This window comes from Bubalus bubalis, chromosome 20 (assembly GCF_019923935.1).
Source record: "Bubalus bubalis isolate 160015118507 breed Murrah chromosome 20, NDDB_SH_1, whole genome shotgun sequence".
Lineage (NCBI taxonomy): Eukaryota > Metazoa > Chordata > Mammalia > Artiodactyla > Bovidae > Bubalus > Bubalus bubalis.
In genome coordinates this window covers 48,994,771-49,017,106 of record NC_059176.1, presented here as the reverse complement: position 1 = coordinate 49,017,106, position 22,336 = coordinate 48,994,771, and the positions used below count along the sequence as shown (strand labels likewise).

Genomic DNA, 22,336 nt, shown 5'->3' with positions numbered 1-22,336 from the left:
GGGGGAAGGCTCGGGCTTCCTCGTCGGGGCCGCGGGCTGCACTGACCGTGCCATCACTCCAGGTGCCACCCCGCCTCCCGGCTGTGCCGTGCGGAGCTGCCTCTCTGCCAGCGGGCTGCAGGCGCTGACCCACTCTCCACTGCTGTTCCAGGGGAAGACACCCTCCTCTCAGTGTAAAGACGCCAGAGGTAATTTGTTGGAGGTCCTAGAGACATCACCAGGATCTAATTTCTGTCCTTTGGTTAGCTCGATCTCAAGTTACCTCCGGGGTTTTCAGGCAGTTGAATCTCGGAGGGGTCGTAGGGTTAGGGTGGTTTTATCCCCCGCCTTGTCATGGGCTCCCAGAGAAGTACCACTTTAGAACTTATGTGCTTTGGAACCACCACCACCAAACAAGAAAAACCCTCAAAATCCTACCAGATTGCTTGAGCTTCTTGGAAGACAGTGACAGAAGTGGGCGCACAACCACTTACTGCTCGTCTGGGTCCCTGGGATCGGAGGGGCGAGCAGCCCAAGTGGCAGGTGGTGTGTGTCGAGCCAGCCAGCCGTTTCTCCTCAGAGGTTACACCCCTGGGTTTCTGTCCATTTGGTCTGAAAAAGGCCTGGCTATTATAATCACCCTTCAGACTCTAGGATTCCCCTTGACCCCACCTGGGAAGAATGGGATTGAACCTATTAAGTGCACCGCGTAGCTAGAATTGTTGAGGGGGGTGCAGGAGGCGGGGGTCTTCAATGGTTCTCCTTCCTCAAGACCATGATATAAATCATGCAAAATAGCAAAAACCCCCACAATCTGAGACAAAAAGAAGGTGCAGAAAACTGAAGCGCCACAGGTTTTCTGCATTTTCAGTTACTTGTTGCCGTTTGCTCAGTGCTGACAGTAAGAGTAGAGGGCCTGATAAACAGTGTGGGTAATGGATGCTTCCATGGGACGAGCGCACCTACAGGCAGTGCTGGCTTTCTTAAGTCGATCTCCGTGCGTAACCCTCTGCAGGTGAAGCCCACTTTCCTCTGTTGTGTTCTCCGTTACATCCTGCATGCTAAGTCTTTCCACCTTTTTCTAGATGAGGATGTGGATGTATTTTCCCCCACGGCAGAAGACTCTCCTTTCAGCCGAGCATTCTCCAGGAGACGCCCTATCGGCAGATCTTATTCACGGAAGAAGCTGCTCAGCTAGTTAGAACCATCTGGGGGACGTTTAACTACAAACACTACCGACTTTGCCCGGAACCACTACACTTCCTCACAAAAGTGCTCTGAGAGCAGTTTTCTCTGGAAACACATGTAATTCCAGACATGTAGAATAAAAACGCATTCTTAGTCATATGCCCAGAAACCCGGTCCATCTGAGCCAGGGCCCTGCCAGTCCACTCCTCATATGTAACCCTCAGCTTGCTGCACAGAAATAGGAATAACCAGGGCTTAATGAAACTGAGGAAATTTAAAACATGAAGGTGAGGCCAGTCAGGTCCCCACGGGCAGAAGGAAACTGGGGCCTGGTCCCAAGCCTCTTTTACCAGGATCAGCTTTCAGAGTCCCAGTAGAATGCCTTCAAGTTTTCAAATCCCCTCTCTGGAATCCATCCACCCTCAAGCCCAGCCCTAATCCACCATGCCTGCCTGGCCTTAGTGAGGTGGTATGCTGCTGCTAAGTTGCTTCAATCGTGTCCGACCCCATAGACGGCAGCCCATCAGGCTCCCCCATCCCTGGGATTCTCTAGGCAAGAATACTGGAGTGGGTTGCCATTTCCTTCTCCAATGCATGAAAGTGAAAAGTCAAAGTGAAGTCACTCAGTCGTGTCCGACTCTTAGCGATCCCATGGACTGCAGCCTACCAGGCTCCTCCGTCCATGGGATTTTCCAGGCAAGAGTACTGGAGTGGGGTGCCATTGGCCTTCTCCAAATGAGGTGGTATAGCTGGTAGTATAACTCAGTGGCAGCCTGGGTGTCCAGAATCAGACAAGGAACTGTAAGGCAGGATCCCATTCCAGCCCCACATCAACAGTGACCATGGTAAGTTCAGAACACTGTGTCACTTGCGAAATGGGAGAAGGACCCCTACGTCGGTCCCTCCAGTTGCTATAAGGCCAGAACCCTAAGACAGAGGCAGCACTTGGAAGCAGCGTACACAAAACAGAAGGCTGTGTTACAGGGGTAGAATAAAGGTTTGCATTCCCTGTGTAACAATAAAATCATCTTTAGCATTTGGTGCATTTCTGTGTAACATTCCAGCCTGAGGTTAAATATGACCACGGTCCAGCTCTAGTGGTTTCCAGAGCAGCCATATCTCAAGGTCTGCCCTGGGAGCTGGCCAGTCCCCAGCACGGTTCCTGTCCTTCACAGGGAAACTCACCTTACCCTGCAGCCCAGCTGGCTGTCAAGTCTAGGCCAGGGCCTTGGCTAACAGGTGATTCAGAACCATCTCATGGTCTCTGAAAAGCTTTCAAGCCTGTTGTGTTTCCAGATCTGAGTCCTACTATGATCTTATAAATAAAACCCATTGTTTTTTCCCTCCAGAGATTATTTTCATTTATTATAAAATGGTTTTCTGAAACTCAAGCCAAAAGGTGGCAGAGAGAGACAGGCCGGTGGAGTAGAAGGACTTGAGCTCATCTCCTCTCACAAAAACCAAAATCACAACTGCTGAACAACCATCAACAAAAAAGGCTCGAACCTACCAAAAAGGATGCTCTACACCCAAAGACCAAGAAGAACCACAAGACAGGAGGAGGGCCGCTTTCACAATGTAATCAAGTCCCACACCTGCTCAGGTTCTCCCACAGGAGTGAGGTCTGAGCCCACGTTAGGCTCCCAGCCTGGGGGTCTGGCATCGGAGGGAGGAGCCCCCAGAGCGTTTGGCTTGAGTGCAGGAGCTCCACAGGACTGGGGGAGACAGACTCCACTCTTGAGGGCACACACAAGGTTTCATGAGCACTGGTGCCCAGGGCAGAGCAGTGACTCCATTAGAGCCTGAACCAGACCTACCTGCAGGTCTTGGAGGGTCTCCTGGGGAGGCAGGAATTGGCTGTGGCTCACCATGGGGACAAGGATGCAGGTGGCAGACACCTTAGAAAATACTCATTGGTGTGAGTTCTGGAGGTGGCTGCTTTTGCACCAAGACCTGGCCCCACCCGACAGCCTGCCGGCTCCAGTGCTGCACGCCTCAGGCCAAACCAACAGGGTAGAAACAGTGCCTCCCATCAGCACACAGGCTGCCAAAATAGGAGCCAGCAGCTGCCTACAAACACCCCTCGACAGTCCTGAGCCAGAGGGACAACCCCTCTCCACCCACCAGTGGGCAGGCACCAGTCCCTCCCATGGGAAGCCTGCACAAGCCTCTTAAACCAGCCTCATCCACCAGGGGGCAGATACCAAATGCAATCCTGCAGCCTGAAGAATGGAGACCACAAACACAAAATTAGACAAAAGGATATGGCACAGAAATAGTTTCAGATGAAGGAACAAGATAATAAAACTGCAGAAGAACAACCAAATGAAGTGGAGATAGGCAGAACAGTCAAGGTGATGGCCTATGTTTTATAAAACTCTTAGAGGAAAGCACAGGCAGAACATTCTTTGACATAGATCACAGCAGTATCTTTTTAGATGCACCGCCCAGGATGATAAAAATAAATGGTACCTAACCTTAATTAAGCTTAAAAACTTTTGCACAGCAAAGGAGACCATAAACAAAACAAAGACAACCCAGAGAATGGGAGAAAATATTTGTAAATGAAGCAACTGACAAGGGCTTAATCTTCAAAATACACAAATAGCTCATGCAGCTCTGCATTAAAAAAAAAAAAAAAAGACAACCCAATCAAAAAATGGGCAGAAAAACTAAATAGACATTTCTCCAAAGAAGACATACAGGTGGCCAGAAAACACGAAAAGATGTTCAACATTGCTAAGTATTACAGAAATGCAAATCAAAATTATAAGGCATCGCCTCACACCAGTCAGAATGGCCATCATCAGAAAGTCTGCAAACAGTGAATGTTGGTGAGGGTGTGGAGAAAAGGGAAGCCTCTTGCACTGTCGGTGGGAATGTAAGCTGGTACAACCATTATGGAGAACAGTATGGAGGTCCCTTAAACTAAAAATAGAACTACCATATGATCCAGCAGTCCTACCCCTAGGCATGTATCTGGAGAAAACTATCATTTGAAAAGATAAATACATGCATTCCAGTGTTCACTGCAGCACTATTTACACTAGCTAAGACATGGGAGCCATCTAAATCTCCGTCAGCAGAGAAACATACAAGACATGGTACATATACACACTGGAATATTACTCAGCTATAAAAAATGAATGCCATTTGCAGCAACATGGACCTAGAGATTATCATACTAAGTGAAGTAAATCAGACAGACAAATATGTGATATCACTTATATGTGGACTCTTAAAAAAAATACAGATGAACTTACTTACAGAACAGAAACAAACTCATAGACTCTGAAAACAAACTTATGGTTACCAAAGGGGGAAGGGAACGGAAGGGATAAATTAGGAGTTTGGGATTAACATGTACACACTACTATATATAAAATAGATAACCAACAAGGACCTACTGTATAGCACAAAGAACTCTACTCAAAAATCTGTAGTAAGCTGTCTGAGAAAAGAATCAGAAAAAGAGTGGACATATGCATGTGCATAAACATTCTGCTTCACATCTGAAACTAACAATGCTATAAATCAACTATAAAATTTTAAAAAGTATATTAAAAAAAAAAAGCCAAAACATGGCAACTGGGTACCACATCCTAAAGGAAGTGACTGGTAGAAATCTGCACCTTTTTTTAACAAGTGATTCAAGTCCAGTTCTGGTCCGCAGCCCGAATTTGTTGACTCTAACGAGAAAGATCAGGACCTGATTTAGAGCTTGAGGTAAGGACTCCTTCACAGAAGGGAGCGTCAACACCACACCTTTGGGCAGGCCCCGAATCTCCCAGGTGTGCCTACAGGGGGTTTTTCCTGACGTCAATCATCCCTGGGCTGACCCTCCGCAGTTCCCGCCGGGGCTTGGCCAAGGGCCCGAGGTTCCAGGGCAGACCCGCCTCACCCACAGGCAGCACCCGCCCCACCGGGAGCTCAGCGGCGTCCCGCTGCCGCAGCTCCTCAGGGGAGCCCTGCTCCTCACTGCACAGGCTTGAGCGTTTCCACGTCAACGGTAACGGGGCATGGACCAAGTCCCGCATCTCCTCCCGTGGGCGGGGGGCACCCTCCGTGCTGGTGGGCTGCCAGAGAGGCTCAGGCGCTGGGTAGAGCTCATCCTCGCTTCCAGGGGCTTGTCTGTTCTCCAGGCACGGGGTCCTCTTCTCCCCACCCATCACTGGCAATAACAACATCCTTGTCAGAAATGGAGGTAGCCAGCTACCCCTTCCTGAAGCCCTAGCCTTCTTCCAACACCCCCGTGCAATCAACAACATATGAGATGACCCAAGAGCTGAAGGCAGAGTGGTTTCTAAGCTCTGCCCAGAACAAAGAAGACCTGACGTCAGGGCTGAGCCCCAGCAGGCCTGGTGACAGCACGCAGCAATTACCCCTGCTCTGGCCGGCGGCACTCAGGCTACTGAGCTTCTGCTTCAGCTCCTGGTTCAGCCGCACGTGGCGGCCCAGCTCCTTCTCCAGAGCTTGGATTCTGGTCTCGTACTGCCTCCTGCTGTCTGCCAGCCCTTCGCCAAGATGGTCTGGAGGAAAAAAGGCAGGAGGAGGTGGTGAGGGGCTACAGGGCAGGCGGCAGCCCCCGTGGCGGGCCCGGGGCCCCACCTCGGCTCTGCTGCAGCAGCAGCTGCACGTGCTGCTCATGTCCCCTCTGCTGCAGGGTCAGCTGGCGGTCCATCTCCAGGCACTGCCGCTCCAGGGCCGCCTCCAGCCAGTACACCAGCCTCTGCTGCTCCTCCAGCTGCAACTCGAGCTCCGAGAAGGCCACCTGCTGCTGGTGCTGCTCCTCGCGGAGCGTCACTACCTGTCCCCAACAGCCAGGCTCAGCCCCCAGCGCCGGCTCCCTTCACCCAAGACTGTTCACGCAGGGGCAGCAGGCGTGTGGCCAGCTCACCGCCTGCGCCGTCCACCTCCCCCCACCCCCGTGGAGGCGGGGCTCTGCAAGCTCCGGGACCCACTTTGTCGAAGTACTTGCAGAGCAGGGCTCGGGTCTCCGAGGACGAGAGGTAGCTGAGCTTGGCCATGAGGTTCATCTCGCACTGGGACAGCAAGGAGGCAGAGGCCCGCAGCACCCGCTGGCGGCATGTGATGGCCTCGTTCTTGTACTCAATGGCGGCGTCCAGGGCCTCAATGGCCTCATCCAGCTGGAACAGCGTTCGCTCCTCCTGCAGGGACACGGGGATGGGTGGAGGGGGGCACGGGCTACCCACTCCATGGGACACCTGCCCCCTAAACACCGAGGTCCTGGGCAGAGTCGTAATGGCCACACGCAGCCACAACCCAGCCTTTATGTGCCCGCTTGTCCTCAGAGCCAGAGGCACCCCCGCCCGCTGCAGCAGGAGCAGAGGCACGTCCATCTGAGCCTCGGCTCGGGGGTCGGGGAGGCCAGGGCTCTGCTAGGAAGCTGCTCTCTGAAGCTCACAGCCTCTGGAGTGACCTGTGCTTGGGAGACCCTGCTCTGAAGGGAAGGCATGGTGGGTCTGCAGAGGCACCCAGGGTCTGCTGGGGTCCATTTCCCCTTCTTTTAAATTTTAACTTTTTGGCTGCACCATGCAACATGTGGGATCTTAGTTCCCCAACCAGGGATCAAATCTATGCCCCCTGCAGTGGAAGCACAGTCTTAACCACTAGACTGCCAGGTAGGTCCCCGGGGGTCCGTTTCTCTAACACAGGCTCTTTCTGCTGGCAGGAGGGCAAACCTATGTGGCTGTGAGGTATGCTGACATGGTCTCGACTCGCGTCCCATGTTGGGAGTTGAGAGGTGTGAGCACGCTATATGCCTGAGGTCAACGTGATACAGGACACAGGACGAGTCCCGACGCTGGGGCAACCGAGGGCAGCGAGGCCCAGCTGTGTGTCCCAGGCCCGGGGGCTGGACCAGCAGCGGGAGGGCTAGTCCTGCACCTTCTGTGGGGGGAGGGATGTGTGTCCCGAAGCAGGGAGGCCTGTACCCAGCGGAGAGCCGGGGCCAGGGGCAGAGGGGAGCAGACGGCCGGGCCGGCCGCAGGGTGCACCTCAGGCGACAGCAGGCTGCCCTGCCTCAGCTTGCTGTCGATCTCCAGCCGCTGTTTCAGCAGCGAGTCCTTCTCCTGGCGCAGTGCGTCAATCTCCCCACGGATCTGCTGCTGGCTCTGGGCGCTGCCCTGCCGCAACTGCCCGCTCTTCTCAGACAGCTCCTTCTCCAGGTGCTCCAGCCGGCTGGACACTCGCACAATGTCCTCGTTGAGGGCCTGGGGGCGGCACCGCCGGTGATGAGGAAAGGGGCAGGCCCCACCCTCCCAGGGGCCACAGGAACAGGCCAGCCCTGCCATGGAGGCTAAGGAGGCATGCTGTCCAGCAGGAGGCCTGACTCTCAGTTCTGTACAAGCTGGGGAGTGGGGGCCTAGGGGACCCCGAGCCTCTGAAGAGGGGCCCCCAGAGACGGCCCGGAAGGAGGATACAGAGACACTAAGGACAAGAGGGGCAACATGGGCAAAGGCAGAGCAGGATGGTGGTGGCCTGTCACTGAGATGACCTGACTCCAGCTGGTGATGGGAAGGAGGGGGGGGTTAGTGGCCAAACTCCAGAGGCCCTTCGGGAACCTAATGTGGAAGGAAGTGAGGGTTCTAATGGCCAAGGTACTTCCAGAAAATCCAGCTGAAACCCTCTAGGACTCCGTAACAGCAGAAGATGGTCTGGAACCCTGTGGGCATCTAGCCCAAGCACTGGCTCCTCAGGGCAATGCTGTGGTTCCATCTAAGAGGAAATTTGGCTCCGAAACTCCCTACTCAAGAGGGAGCAACAAAGCCAAGTGGAGCTGGGTGGGTGGGGCCTGGTGCAACTGCCTCCAACCCCAGTGAAGGCTCTTTCTCTCTGGCCAAACCACCTCCACACCTGTGGCTCCTCGTTCTGCCTGCACAGAGCAGGTGGCTAATGAGGGGCAATGCGTTGGGGGTAGATACCTAGAGAGGCTCTTCTACCCACACATCAGAGCCCGGATCACAGACACTCTGAAGATGCACAGGGTAGAGCCCAGGAGGACAGTGGCCTGGCTGGAACTCACCTGGCAGGGGCACCATTGAGAAGAGCCTCATCCGTCCAGAGCTCACCCGGCAGCGTTGCCAGCTGGAGACATCTCACTTGGAAGGACCTTATCTGATGGCATCTCACCCGGCCGGGCCTCACCCGGCAGGATCTCACCTGGCTGGGCCTCACCTGGCAGGATCTCACCTGGCTGGGCCTCACCCGGCCAGGCCTCACCCGGCCGGGCCTCACCCGGCAGGATCTCACCCGGCCGGGCCTCACCCGGCAGGATCTCACCCGGCCGGGCCTCACCTGGCTGGGCCTCACCCGGCTGGGCCTCACCTGGCAGGATCTCACCCGGCCGGGCCTCACCCGGCTGGGCCTCACCTGGCTGGACTGCAGCCGCTTGCTCTCCAGCCCAGTCTTCTCCTGCATCAGGGCCTCCTTCTTGGCCAGGATGGCCTCCCGCTTGTGGAGCTCCTCCCCCAGCTCCTCCAGTGCCCGCCGCTGCTGCAGGACCTTCTCCATTTCCTGGTCCAGCCACTTCTTCTGCTCCTCAATCTTCTAAGGGACAGTGGGGGAGGCGGGCAGGAACTCAGCTCTCCCCTCTGGCCACGTGGGTGGGGTGGATGGCCACCCAGCTCAGAGGGGGAGAATGGTGTGCCCACAGGCTGACCCTGCAGGGCACTCTAGCAACTGGCTAGGGTGCCCCGGGGGTGCGGTTGAGCCCAGACCCCACCTGCTGCTGCTCCAGGCTGACCACAGAGCCGTTGCTGCCGCTGCGCCGCTTCCTCTGAAATGCCGCAATCTCCTCTGTCTTGATCTTCAGGATCTTCTGCTGCTGCTCGTGCTTCAGCTCCAGCTCCTGGGCACGAAGTTCAGGGTGAGTCCGGCAGGCAGGGCACTGTGGGGTACCAGTGTCCTCCCACAGCCCGCAATCCCCAAAGCCCACAGGAGTGCCTTCCCACTCCAAGACAACCCTGCCCAGCACCCCCCAGCCTCGCAAACACAAGATTTCTGGACCCCTTATCTGGTTCATCTCACTGAATTCTCACCCTAGCCCTGAGTTTCCTGTAACTCTCACTTTCAAGTGAAGAAACAGACTCAGGGAGGCCATGTGACCAGCCTTTTACGGTCGAGTGGCGGTATGCGCGCCCCTCGGCCTCCTGGCTGGGACACAGTCACCCCGCCAGCCAAGCACCCGACCTTGACACGGTGCTGCCGCTTGTTCATCTCCGTCTCCAGGCGTCGCTTCTGCTCTGTCTCCTCGCGAAGCCGCCGCTGCAGCTGCCCCTGCTGCTGCCGCATGAGCTGCACGTTCCTCTCCAGCTCCTGCAGCCGCTTCTCGCTCTGTGCCGATAGTGATGCCAGCCGCTCCGTCGCCTGCTTCTTCTCCTTCAGCACCTGGACCAACACAGCTTCCTCTGGGCTGCTCATGGCAGCTGCCAAGGGCCGGGCATGGCGCCTGGCACTCAACAAGGACGGGCAGGACAGAAGGACGATGAAGAGGGACAGACAAAAGGGAAGATGGGCCAATGGACAACAGACTAATAAAAATAGCAAATTATAAAAATGTCAAAATACTGTGACATTTACTGCATACTACACAGTACACCAAGTGCTCTCAGTATATTAAGTGATCCTTAGAACCCTACGAAACGACTTTAGAGGTTTCCTACTTAACAGATTAGGAAACTGAGGTGCAGAGAGGTTAGGAAACTTGACCCAGGACCCACAGCTAGTAAATGGCAGAGCTGGGATTCAAACGCAAGCAGTCAAGGCTCCTGAACCTTTGCTCTTAATCACTCTACTGCAGCGGAGGGACAGGTGCAAAGATGAGTGGATGGAAGGGTGGGTGGGCAGACAGATGATGCGATCATATAAAGGTGAAAAACGGGGCTTCCCTGGTGGTCCATGGCTAAGACTCTGAGCTCCCGAAGCAGGGGGCCTGGGTTTGAGCCCTGCTCAAGGGAACTAGATCCCACATGCCTACAACTAAAAGGATCCTGTGTGACACCTAAAGATCCCTCATGCTGCAACTAAGACCCAGTAGAGCCAAATAAAAAAAATTTTTTTTTTAAGTAAAAAACAGGACGAACAGACAATGCAAGGATCGATAAACAGAAATAGAAGACAAATGAACAGGCACATAAATAGTCACTCAACTGGTAAAAGGATAACTGGATGGATCAGACACATGGACTGGTGGGTGGATGGACAGAGGAATGATGGGCTGCAGGGATAGATGAACAGACAGCTGCAAGGGCAGACTTATGGAGGGAGGGGAGAGCCACAGGAGGGAGGGTTGCTTCCTTCCCATACCCTTCCCTCATCCTTGCTGGTCTCCTAAGGTGGTCTTCAGGCACAGCCCACCTCCCCGCCTCTGCCTCTGCTGTGTTCAAAGATCCCCAGCACTGCCAACTCCTATCTAATACCAGCCTCACTCTGGAAGGCCAGGAGGGCGTTCGCACCACCAGCTGGGGCTGGGGCACCCCCCTGGTTCCACAGTGGGCATGGGCTCTGGGGCTCACACAGGTCTTATTCCCAGGACCCCAGCCTGGGAGGCTGCAGCCACCACACCTGGGGTCCTGACACTGACCTGCACTTGGTTCTGAGCAGCAGCAACCCTCTTGCGGAACTCCTGGAGCTGCGAGCGCTCACCAGCGTCCTGGGGCTCCCTGCCCTCGAGCTCCCGCAGCTGCCTCTGGCCCTCGCTCAGCTCTGCCCGCACTCGCTCTGCCTCCCGCTCCAGCTCCTGGATGCGCTGGCTGTGCTGACGGTTCAAGGCCTGGGCGGCCTTCCCTGGAAGAACCGGGGTGCACTCAGCACCGGAGACCCCTCCCTGAAACATCGCAGCTCCTCCCCGGTGGCTTTCCCAGACCTCTGTCAGCCCCCGGCACCTACAAGGATTTCACGACGACTCTACCCTCCAGTACTGTGACCATTTACTACTTTTCTTTAATTTGACTTATTTTTTTAAATAGCCTTTTCCATAGCAGTGACCCAGAGAAAATACGGGTGAACTAGTTTTCCTGTTACCTAACACATGCTAAAATAAATATGTAACTTGAGCCGCCATACAACTAAGCCTCTAGAACTAACTTCCACTTGTAGGAGACAGGTCAAAGGAACAAGCTAAATGACGCCACAAGGAAGCTAACAGACAAACCCAGAATATCTGGGATCTGGAACATTCTACAGGATGACTGAAAAGGTGAGAGAAGGGAGATTTCAGAGACCCCCACTCCAGTACTCTTGCCTGGAAAATCCCATGGACGGAGGAGCCTGGTGGGCTACAGTCCATGGGGTCGCGAAGAGTCGGACACGACTGAGCGACTTCACTTTCCCTTTTCACTTTCATGCATTGGAGAAGGAAATGGCAACCCACTCCAGTGTTCTTGCCTGGAGAATCCCAGGGATGGCGGAGCCTGGTGGGCTTGCACAGAGTCGGACACGACTGACATGACTTAGCAATGAGCGAATGTGTGGACAAGCCCAGAGCTGCACACAGACACTGTTGAAGAACTGCTTCTGTTCGGAGCACTGTGAGGGCATCAGTTTAGTTAGATACGCTAATGGCATTTTGGTTAAAATATCCCAAAAGAGGCATGCTGAAAGGTGCAAGAATGAAATGACATGAAGTCTCGGATTTGCCTCAGAATATTTCAGCAAAAAAGGACTTCCCTGGTGGTCCGATGGGTAAGATTCCATGCTCCCAATTCAGGGGGCCCAGGTTCAGTCCCTGGTCAGGGAACCAGATCCAGCATGCCACAGCTATTAATGAGTCTGCAAGTTGCAAGCAAAGATCCGGCATAGCCAGTAAGTTAGAAACAAAAAATTTCAGCAAAGAAAAAAGGGAGAGTTGATGCAAATGCGGGCCAAGCTTGGAAATGCTAAATCTGAATGATGGGTATGTAGGGACTCTCATACATCTGTCTGCAATTGTTCCCAATACATTTTATAATAAACTCATAGCTATTAAAATTAAAAAGCTTGACCAGTCACCACCTAGAACCATCCCCTGCTCACTTGCCTGTGTCACCAGCAGCAGCCGTACTACTATGACTGGGGGACACTGTTTGCTCCCCAGGACCGCTTGTGCCCCGTGCAGCGTCTGACACACAGCAGGCAACTGATTAGTAACAGTAAGAAGCTTCCTGAAAACCAGTCTAAGCATTTTACCTGAATTAACTCATTCCAACCACCTAAGAAACAGGTGCAGTTACTGTCTCCATTTCAGAGCACACAGCGGTTATCCTACCTGCTCAAGGTCACCCATCTGGAAGAAGCTGAGTGGGCAAACATCTGGACCCTGCTCCTAACCACCCACCCTCAGGTGGGAGGCCTGGCCCAAAGCCCCTCCCTCACCTGTGCGCACCAGCTCGCCAATGAGCTCCTCCTTCATGCGGATGTTGATGGCCAGCTCACGGATCTTCTGCTGGGCTTGGGCCAGTCGCCACTCAGAGGCCATGGCCGCGGGGGCTTGGCAGGGCTGAGCCAGGGCCTTGCTCCCACCAACCACTGTAACAGGCTGACGGTCAGGGCGGCTGCCGCGACAGATAGTGGGGGACGCAGGGGTAGGAGGAACGGAGGGAAGGGGAGGACTGCCCTGGCCAGGGGCAGCCAGAGATGGTATGTGGACTCCCCAGGGTGGCCAGTCCAGGATCATGAGTGGGTAAAGGGGTTGGGACCCTCTCTGCGCCCCACCCAGCTCACCTCTGGGTCCCGGGATAGCTGCATCCAGCTCCTCCAGGCGAAGCTCTGGGCCCTTCCTGTTGAGTGGACTCCCTGGGCAGGCCCCCATCCTCTGGTTCCACTTGCTGATCCCATTCCTGGAGGGCAGAAGGGGAGTCTGTACCCCTCCCCAGCCCTGCCCCAGCCCAGCCACCTCCCAGGCCCAAAGGGGAAGAGAGAACCCCAGGCCTTCCATCACCCCAGGGTCACCTTGACCCCAGGATGTCCATCTGGTACAACTCAGAGGCCAGCGGCTGAGCTGAGAGGGTGCAGGGCGCTGAGGGCCACCTTGGAGGCCGAGAACCAGGAGGCCAGGTCCATCCCTCAGCACACCCACCCCAGTGAGAATGCTTGATTCAGAGCCCACAGCCCCTGCCTGCTTTCCCCAAAGGCTGGCCAGGCCGATGGAGGCAAGGGCACCCTGAGACTACAGTGGGATCCCCCTCTTGCCCAGCTGAGGCCCTGAGCTGGTCCTTGTCAGGTGGGCCATGGGTCCCACTCACCTTCGTGGGTGCAGGCTCTGTCGGGACGGCCCCTCCTTCTCCTCCTCCTCTTCCTCTGATGCATCTGAAGAGCCACTTCCCGGCCTGTCTCGCTCTGTCAGAAACTTGGCTCCAGCCTCCCTGCCATTTTTCATCTGCTGGGGAATGCCCGGGTTTCAGGACAGGCTCCCAGGGCCTTCTCCATCAGCCATTTCCCCCCACCCAGTCTTCAGCCTGCCTTGTGTGCTCTTCAAGCCAGACCTTACCTTCAAGATCTAGCTCCAGTGATATCTGAGAGGCCTTTCCAATCTCAAGTTGGAGCAGAAACTTCTCCCCTCCTCCCTTGATCCTTCCTCTACTCCTCCTGTTCTCTTGCCCCCCACCACCCCCACCCTGCTCCAGCCCCCACAGCTGAACTAGCACTCCTCAGGTGACAACCTCCCCTTTCCACCATGTATATAAGTCATCTGCAGCAAGTCTTATCTCACCAACAACGCCCCACCAGAGTGGGGGGTGGGGGGTTCGTAACAGGCTTCTTCCAAACCCACGTCCTCCCACCCCTCAGTCCCTCTGCCCTTTAGAGCTCAGATGACCCAGAGCTTTCAGGCAGATACAGGAGCAGCCTTTGTCCAAAAGGCCCCAAGTGACAGAACTAGAAACAAGAGACCAAGTGCAAGGAGATCAGAGCTCATGGAAAACTGAACTTGCAGAGGAAGGCATCCAAAGATGGTGTGTGTGTGGGGAGGTGACTCCAGAGGTGATGAGCTCCCCATCCCTGGAGGTAGGCAAGCATTCCATTCGATACTGGAAGCCAGAACCCCCTCTGTAATCCTCACTCCAAGCAATCTCCAACTACTCCAAGGATGCTCCATGGCACCAGATCCTTCTGAGAGGCCCTACCCAAATTTGGGCCATTCCTCCAGGAACACCAGAAAGGGGCATTTCATAGCTGGTCCCGTGAAAGCACGAGATGAGTGACACATTCCCCAGGATTGCCCCTCCCCTGCCTGAGCCTGCCCAGGTCAACCAGCAGACACTGAGCCTTGCCACCGTCTCACCTGTCCCCGGTTCTCAGGGCCAACTTCATCTCCAGGAATGCAGGCGGGGGGAACCAGGCCCAGCACATGGGTGTGGGCACCTCCCAGGGGTGCTGTGTGAGGCCGGGGCACAAAAGACCCCGGAGGCAAGCCCTGCAAGATCCCTGGGGCCCCCCAGCCTGGCTGCACCAGCTCCAGCCGCAGTCGCAGCTCTGCCATCTCCTCCTGCTGCTCACGAAGACGGTCACTCTGCAAGACACGGTCCAGGTGCTGACGGGAGACGTGGATGAGAGAGAGGTGGGGAGCCGGGGTGCTGACAGGCAGAAGTGCAGGAAAATGAAGAACACGTCTGAGACCACCCTGCCCTCTCTGTGTTAAAATGGAGGGCCAAATGCCTCTGACCACCTCTTGGTGTCCCTCTGGAATACACAGTGCATTAACTCAGGTTTAAACTCTCCCACCCGCCACATCACCGACTCGATGGACGTGAGTTTGAGCAGGCTCCGAGAGTTGGTGATGGACAGGGAGGCCTGGAGTGCTGCAGTCCATGGGGTCGCAAAGAATCGGACAGACTGCCTGCCTGAACCGACCCTGCCCCATCTATCATTCCCTCCATATTCATGCCACTCACTGCCACCAGGGGGCGCCAGGAGCTACGCTGACCTGGTTATCTTTGCACAAAAGGAAAAGCAGGGCTCAGGAGTCTCATGGGGCTGCCCCTTCAGTCCCAATTCCAACCCGCCCTCGCACACCCGCTTGCACCAATCCGTTCCTTTCCTCCGCACTTCTGCTCACACCTCTACCCATCCTGCCAGAACCCACTCCTCTCATTCCGACACAGCTGCTTCGCCTCCCGGCATTAGTCTCCCCTCCCCACCACCACTGTGGCAGGGGGCGCCCCACCTGAAGTTTGTACTGCTCCATGGCGTCCTCCAGCGCAGCCAGAAAGTCTCGGTTCTCCTCTTCCAGCCGGGCCACCTGGCTCTGCAGGGTCAGCAGCTGCAGCGGCCCCTCATCTTCCTAGGGGGGCAGGGAGAGCAGCTTCAGGGGAACAGTAAGGACGAGCCTGCCTGTCCCTGAGTCACCCCGCCGGCCCTGCTTACTACTCTGCTCCAAAGCCTGCCTGCAATGGGGAAGGGGTCCAGACCCCACATGGCCTGCAGTCCCCTCCACAAGCCATTGGGCTATCTCTTGTCATTAATCATATTTTCATTAACAGTATCACCACAATTATTAAGAACTAGCTTTCACCAGCACTTATGACACCCTCAGTCCTTACATCCCGAGGAGGTAGATACTCCTGTTATCTTTATTTAACAGATGGAAACCCTGAGGATACATCAAGGTCATCAGCAGAAATGCCTCTGAATCCCTGTATGGAAAACCTTCTTCCTCACCTCCCCCACCCCGCCACCCCAGGCCACCCCCGGCCCCTGGTCACCTTTCGCCCGCCGGGTCCCTGGGTGGCCTGCTCCTCCGCAGAGGCGCTCTCGATGCCGCTGTCGGGCCCGGAGGCGGAGCTCAGGGCGCTGCGCTCGCCCTCGACGGCGCACAGCCAGTCGCGCACCTTGCGTGCTGCGGCGCCTGGCAGCCCGGGATCGGCCTGCAGCTCGCGCAGGAGGCTGTAGGCGGCGTCGGTGCGGGCTCGGTAACGCGCGCACTCGGCCCCCAGGCGGGCAGCGGCCGCGGCGGAAGCGGCGGCAGGGCCCGGGGCGCGACGGCCCCGGTGGATGATGCGTGTTTCCGACCGATGCCTAGGCGGCCCCCGGGCGCTGGCCACGGCCTCCTCCGGCCCCCGCTCAGCCTCGGGCCGCCAGTTGACAGTGGCGCGGTTGCGAATATTCTGGGCGCGGCTGGCGTAGTTGAGGGTGTTGAGCGTCTCGTCAAAGTCGGAGGAGGAAGGGCTGATGCAGGCGATCATCATCGTCTTGGCGTTCCCGCCCAGGGAGTCTTTGAGGATCCTGAGGGTACCAGGGAGATGCGTCAGGGGCCCCAAAGTGCCAGAGCCAGAGGTTCAGACCCCAAAGAGGGTTTGAATCTCTGTGTGGCTCCCTGTGGGCCCAAGACTTCAACCACGTGTAGATTGTGCCCCAGAAATCAGAGGGGGACCCATCTCTTATTGCCTCACCCCATCCAGAGAGGCCAGATAGAAGCCAGGACAGACTAAGGGGCTCACGGGGCCTCTTTTCCCTGGGCCAGCAGCAGCGGCAGCTCACCGGGTGATCTTGGAGTCGCGGTAAGGGATGTGGCTGCCCCGGCGCTGGGGATCACCCAGGGCACTGATGACGTTGCCTAGCGCCAAGAGGCTGCTGTTGATCTGGATGCTCTCCTTGAGTCGCTCGCCTGTGCTGCCTGTCTTGAGCACCCTCTCCGAGCCCGCCAAGTCCACAAAGTGGAACTTGGAAACAAGCAGCTGGCCAGCCGCAGGTCGGGGCAGGCGGCTGGGGGCGCGACCCCGCTGCTCCAGGGTCACGGTGAAGATGGTGTGGGAGCGGCTGGAGAGGCGGTTGAGGTGTGTGGCTCCCGTGTGCCGCGCTGCGTTGCCCATCTCCAGGAGGCTCAGCACCTCATCCAGGCCCTCCACGTCCACTTCCTTCACCCCACACAGCACTGTGGGCACAGAAGGCTGTGAGCCCAAGGCAGGGCAGCCTGAGGCTGATCAGCCAGGAGGGCTGAGCAGGTCCTCTACAGCTCTTCTTGACTCAGGGGCCCCTTCTGCATGCCCAGGGGGTCCTGCCCATCCTGCTTGGGGATTTAAGGGGCTCCAGCTTCCCTGGTAGCTCAGCTGGTAAAGAATCTGCCTGCAATGCAGGAGACCAGGGTTCAATCCCTGGGTTGGGAAGATCCCCTGGAGGAAGACACAGCAACCCACCCCAGTATTCTTGCCTGGAGAATCCCATGGACAGAGGAGCCTGGCGGGCTACAGTCCATGGGGTTGCAAAGTGTCTGACATGACTTAGCAACTAACACTTTCACTTTTTTCAGCTTCTCCCGTGCCCACCTCAGTGACTCTCACTCCGGGTACACCAGTGTGTACTGAACTCATTCTGAGTACACCAGTGTGTACTGAACTCAGCAGAGACAGGGAAATGAAAGCAAAACTTCCCAGAGCTTGAGTTTCCTAGTTAGGAGGTACCCCCTCTCCAGACAGGGTATCCACCCTAAGCAGGTGAAGCCTCCCCAAGCCAGGTTCCCCACTCCCAACCAGAGGAGGACCCAGGAGTCTCTTACCAACATTCCCACGATCGTCCTCCCGGAGCTGGATGTCCCGGCTGGCGGTGCCCACCTCCAGCAGGTCTCGGAACTCCTCCTTGTACACTTCCAGGTAGGACACGTGCACCAGACAGTCCAACAGGTCATTCTCATCAATCAGCTTGAAGGCCTCGGCCATGGCCCGTGGGATGATGCCCTGCTCATCCTCGTGAAGGGAGGCTGGGGAGACACCGCAGGGCCACCTGCCATGGTGCTTTCAGCTGGGCATGGCGCCCACGAGGCCCAGAGGCTCCTGCCAGAAGCTGGCGGATGGGGCTCCAGTGTGGAGAAGGTAGAGGCAGAAGCCTTACAGGCTGGGCAGCCAGGCCAGGCTCCAGGGTGCTCAGGCAGAATTTCAGAGTTGGAAGCAACCTCTCAAGGTTCAACAAACCACTTTCATGGTGTAAGCATCTCCACTACATCCCTGCCAGACAGTCAGATACCCTTTGTTTGATGACTCCTGGGGACTCATTATCATAGTCTATGCTCAGTTATCTAAAGAAGTCCCTAAATTTATGCCAAGGAAGTAATAAAAGGATGTTCAGAACATACTCTTCCTCATAACTTAAAAAACAACAAAACACCCTCAGTGTCCATTGCAACATCCAAGAAGGGGTCTGATTAAATAAATTACCTTATATTCACAATGGCATGCTAAGCAGCCATTAAAGTTTTTGCTTGAATAATAATTAATGATATAGAGAAATGTTCATGATATTAATATACTGTTAAGAAAATAAAACAGGATACAAATGAATGGTATATTGGTACCATATTTTTTTAAGTATAAAAATTTTCACCAGGAAAAACTGAATGCTAACAGGGTGAGTGAAAGGCAATTATCAGAAAGTGTGAAAGTGTTAGTCCCTCAGTTGCGACCCTGCAGACTGCAGCCCACCAGGCTCCACTGTCCATGGAATTCTCCAGGCAAGAATACTGGAGTGGGTAGCTATCCCCTTCTCCAGGGTATCTTCTCAACCCAGGGATCAAACCTGGGTCTCCTGCATTACAGGCAGATTCTTTACCATCTAAGCTACCAGGGAAAGGCAGTTATCAAATAAGTTTTCTTTTGTGGATGTGCTTTTCTGTATTTCCCTAATTTTCTACAACAAACATGTACACTTTTCAAATCATGGTCCTTAGAAGTGGGCAATGCCTTCAATTGGCCCAAAGCATCTCTTGCAAAACTCTGTTCCAGAGCCTCATGGAACCTGCCCGCTTCCCTGCTATGCAGCCCCTGGAGCATGTCTCTTCCAGGACAGTCTCCCTTCCAGCCATCCTGAGCCTTGACAACAATCCTGACAACCTCCAGAGACAAGACAACTTCCCATGCCCTTCCTCCCAGTGAGGTCTCCAGAACCAGACAGTATGATCCCGTCTCTATGGACTTGAGAGGGCCACTCACCTCGGAGGACTCTTCTTCCTGCTTGACCCAGCCCAGTGACACAGCTGATCCTACTCTGGCCTGCAGATCGACTCAGGAAACCCGCCCACCCACCTCCAGCCTCCTCATCTTCAACAGGAAATGGCAGAGGCAGAAATTCAGGAGATGTCTGAGGCCCCTCAATGAAGGCAGGGGGTCTCAAGCCAGGTCACTCACCCACACTGGCCTCCCCCATGGTGTACGTCTTCCCGGAGCCCGTCTGACCGTAGGCAAAGACGGTGACATTGAAGCCTTCAAAGAAAGCCTCGAGAAGGGGCTGTACACAAGCCTGGTACACAGCCTCCTGCCCGGCGTCCTCATCCAGCACCACGTGGAAGCCAAAGTGGCGGTCTCGGCCCAGGGTGACCCGGCTGCGCCCCGGCTCCACCGTCAGGCAGCTCTGGTGCCCGTGCAGCAGCTCCTTGCGCAGGAGTGGGCGCACTCGAAGGGCCACCCTCACGGGGGCCTCCTCGGCCCCTGGCAGCCTCTGGGCCTCCAGTCCCATGTTGAGAGACTGCTGTTCCCGGCCCTGCGGAGAGAGGAAGAGGCCCCGGCCATCAGCACCTGGACTCACCTTGCAGGTGACCTGGAGCCAGTTCCTGCAGCTCCTGACCTTGGAGGCATTAAAAGGGAAGGTGGTCAATTCAAAACATCCTCTGTGCCCCAACCTGATGCCCAGATGCTGCGAGGGCCACAGCAGAATCCTACATGGTAGCATTTCACGGCTCCCATCACTGACAAAATGAGGCCCTAACTCCTCCACTCGACACCCAAAGGCATCTGTGTTCTTGCTGGGACCCCATCTCCTGGAAGACATACACGCAAGCAGCACTGTACAAGGATCTCTTTTCCCAACACCCACCCATAGTCTCTGCCTTCGTAAAACTCAGCATTCAGAAAACTAAGATCATGGCATCCGGTCCCATCACTTCATGGGAAATAGATGGGGAAACAGTGGAAACAGTGAGAGACTTTATTTTCTTGGGATCCAAAATCACTGCAGATGGTGACTGTAGCCATGAAATTAAAAGACACTTGCTCCTTGGAAGAAAAGCTATGACCAACCTAGACAGCGTATTAAAAAGCAGAGATATTACTTTGCCAACAAAGGTCTGCCTAGTCAAAGCTATGGTTTTTCCAGTGGTCATGTATGGATGTGAGAGTTGGACTATAAAAAAAACTGAGTGCCAAAGAATTGATGCTTTTGAACTGTAGTGTTGGAGAAGACTTGAGAGTCCCTTGGACTGCAGGGAGATCCAACCAGTCAATCCTAAAGGAAATCTGTCCTGAATATTCATTGGAAGCACTGATGCTGAAGCTGAAACTCCAATACTTTGGCCATCTGATGCAAAGAACTGACTCATTTGAAAAGACCCTGATGCTGGGAAAGATTGAAGGCGGGAAGAGAAGGGGACGACAGAGGATGAGATGGTTGGATGGCATCGCTGACTCAATGGATGTGAGTTTGAGTAAGTTCTGGGAGTTAGTGAAGGACAGGGAAGCCTGGTGTGCTGCAGTCCATGGGGTTGCAAAGAGTCGGACACGAGTGAGTGACTGAACTGACTGCCTTTGTCACCTCACATTCCCCGCTCCCCCTTCTTAAAGACAGTCAGCACATCCTTTGAGGCCAAGCCCCCACCACCAGATACTGCCAATTCCATCTCCTAAATATCAAGTATATCCCCTTCTCTCCATCCTATTACTCAAGCCTGGATCCCGCCCACTGGACAGAATATTTACCAACCTCTTCACTGGCTTCAGCCTCCCTCCACCTTCCTATGTGACAACCAGGGGCATCTTTCAAAAATGCAAATGTGACCACACCACTCTCCTGCTTAAACTGCCCCCAAAAGAGGCGAAAGGGGCTCCCTAATGCTCTAGATTCAAAACCTTAACAGGAAAAACTTTTAATGGATCCTGCCTACCTTGATGACTTACCCCCTAAGACCCCACATTTCCTCACCTTTCTCTGCCTGCAGCACACTCAGCTGTTACTAGGGCCACATCCAGGGAGTGCCTTCCCCTCCAAAGAGGGGCGTCTGCTCTGTGGCCCCCACCACTCACCCACCCACACCCACAGCTTTAGTTCTCCCATCAGCCACTGACCACTCCCTTGCCTTGCAAAAGCCGGATTATCCACTGGTCTTCCCTCACCTCCCAAACTGGGGGCTGGGAGGCAGGGGCCCGCCTGTCCCCTTCATGGTGTATCTCCAGCACCCAGCACAAGGTCCGACGCTGAGTAGCTGATGAGTAGTTTACATCCAGGGAACTTTCCCCATCCCCACTCCTCGCCCCCACCCCGAGGGTCACAGCTCTTTATTTTTCACTACTTCTCTCAGCACCTGTAATCGTTCGCTCGGTCGTTCAATCATCAGTCCCAGCTGGGTGTCCGGCCCTGGGGGCCGCAGCGGTAACTGCCACGCAATACTACAGGCGCCTTCGGGCATCCCTCAGTCACAGCTTTTCCAGCCCCACGGTCCCGGCTTCTCCGCGCCCGGGCTCGGGGCCCAGTGCTCTGCGCACCGAAGGCACCCGGCCCACACCAGGGGTTCCAGAGTCGGAGGCGCCGGGCACGGGACAGGAGCTCCGGGAAAGTGGGGAAAGTGATTACAAAGACGAACCCGACTCTCGCAGCGTGGGTGCTCGCTCCTCCTGGCCAGGCCCGGAATGCCGGCCTCAGGCCCCGACTTAAGGAAGGGGAGTCTCCGGTCCACTCGGAGGGGCCTGGAGGAGGTTAGCAAAAATGGGGAGGGAGGGAGTGGTCCTCGTGCTCGGTCAAGGGTCCCCGGGGTGCCGACGCCCAGTGCCACCCAACCCAGGCCTGCACAGGGAAGGGACGAGCGCACGCCCCCTCCCTCCCACCCACCTCCACCCCTCCCCGACCCACACCCACCTGCTAGGGTGCGCGCGTCGTCCCCCCGCGGGGCACTGAGGCTCTGAGCCCCAGCGCGGCGCGGTCGGATGCCGTCACCCGGACCCCCGCCCACCAAAACATCCCGCCCCTCATCCGCAACTCCTCCCGCCTGGGCGCTCCGGGGCGGAGGCGCGGGCTGCGCGGCGCCGCGGAGTCTGTCCGCAGACTAGGCGGAACGGGGGGCGGAGGGGCGGGGAATTGGGCGTGGCCTGGGCTGACCGGCTGGACCACTGGCCCCGCGACCCCCAGCACCGCCCGGAATCGCGAGCGCTAAGCGCTGATAGCATCTACTCGCTGAAAACTGGGGACACAGCAACCAACA

The 22,336-nt window shown here is 55.8% G+C and overlaps 2 protein-coding genes across 4 annotated transcripts in view; one reads left to right on the top strand and one right to left on the bottom strand.

The window, feature by feature from the left end:
• The window catches only part of TICRR (TOPBP1 interacting checkpoint and replication regulator), a 41,964-nt gene extending 40,628 nt beyond the window's left edge, over positions 1 to 1,336 (top strand). Inside the window, exons 21-22 of the mRNA XM_006058202.4 lie at positions 63 to 188; positions 1,065 to 1,336. Of these exons, the coding sequence (XP_006058264.4) occupies positions 63 to 188; positions 1,065 to 1,177 (239 nt within the window). The 3' untranslated portion in view covers positions 1,178 to 1,336. The remainder of the gene's footprint in view (positions 1 to 62; positions 189 to 1,064) is intronic.
• Positions 1,337 to 4,652: 3,316 nt separating this feature from the next.
• KIF7 (kinesin family member 7) lies at positions 4,653 to 22,158 on the bottom strand. Of its 3 annotated transcripts, none has more exons than XM_044933303.2 (20): positions 21,994 to 22,158; positions 21,443 to 21,684; positions 19,278 to 19,629; positions 17,657 to 17,857; positions 16,642 to 17,035; positions 15,867 to 16,386; positions 15,329 to 15,445; positions 14,447 to 14,674; positions 13,410 to 13,546; positions 12,889 to 13,004; positions 12,541 to 12,693; positions 10,772 to 10,974; positions 9,379 to 9,576; positions 8,912 to 9,037; positions 8,560 to 8,736; positions 7,185 to 7,400; positions 6,129 to 6,335; positions 5,776 to 5,974; positions 5,550 to 5,696; positions 4,653 to 5,338 (listed from the first exon to the last, which is right to left on the bottom strand). In XM_044933303.2, the coding sequence occupies exons 2-20, from the start codon at positions 21,545 to 21,547 to the stop codon at positions 4,965 to 4,967; spliced, it is 4,170 nt and encodes a 1,389-aa protein (XP_044789238.2). In that variant the 5' UTR covers positions 21,548 to 21,684; positions 21,994 to 22,158; the 3' UTR covers positions 4,653 to 4,964. The 3 variants fall into 3 exon arrangements, with proteins under 3 accessions (XP_044789238.2, XP_044789239.2, XP_044789240.2); XM_044933304.2 differs by having other exon boundaries at positions 13,410 to 13,543; positions 21,994 to 22,156; XM_044933305.2 differs by lacking the exon at positions 21,443 to 21,684 and having other exon boundaries at positions 21,994 to 22,157.
• Between the last annotated feature and the right edge of the window lie 178 nt (positions 22,159 to 22,336).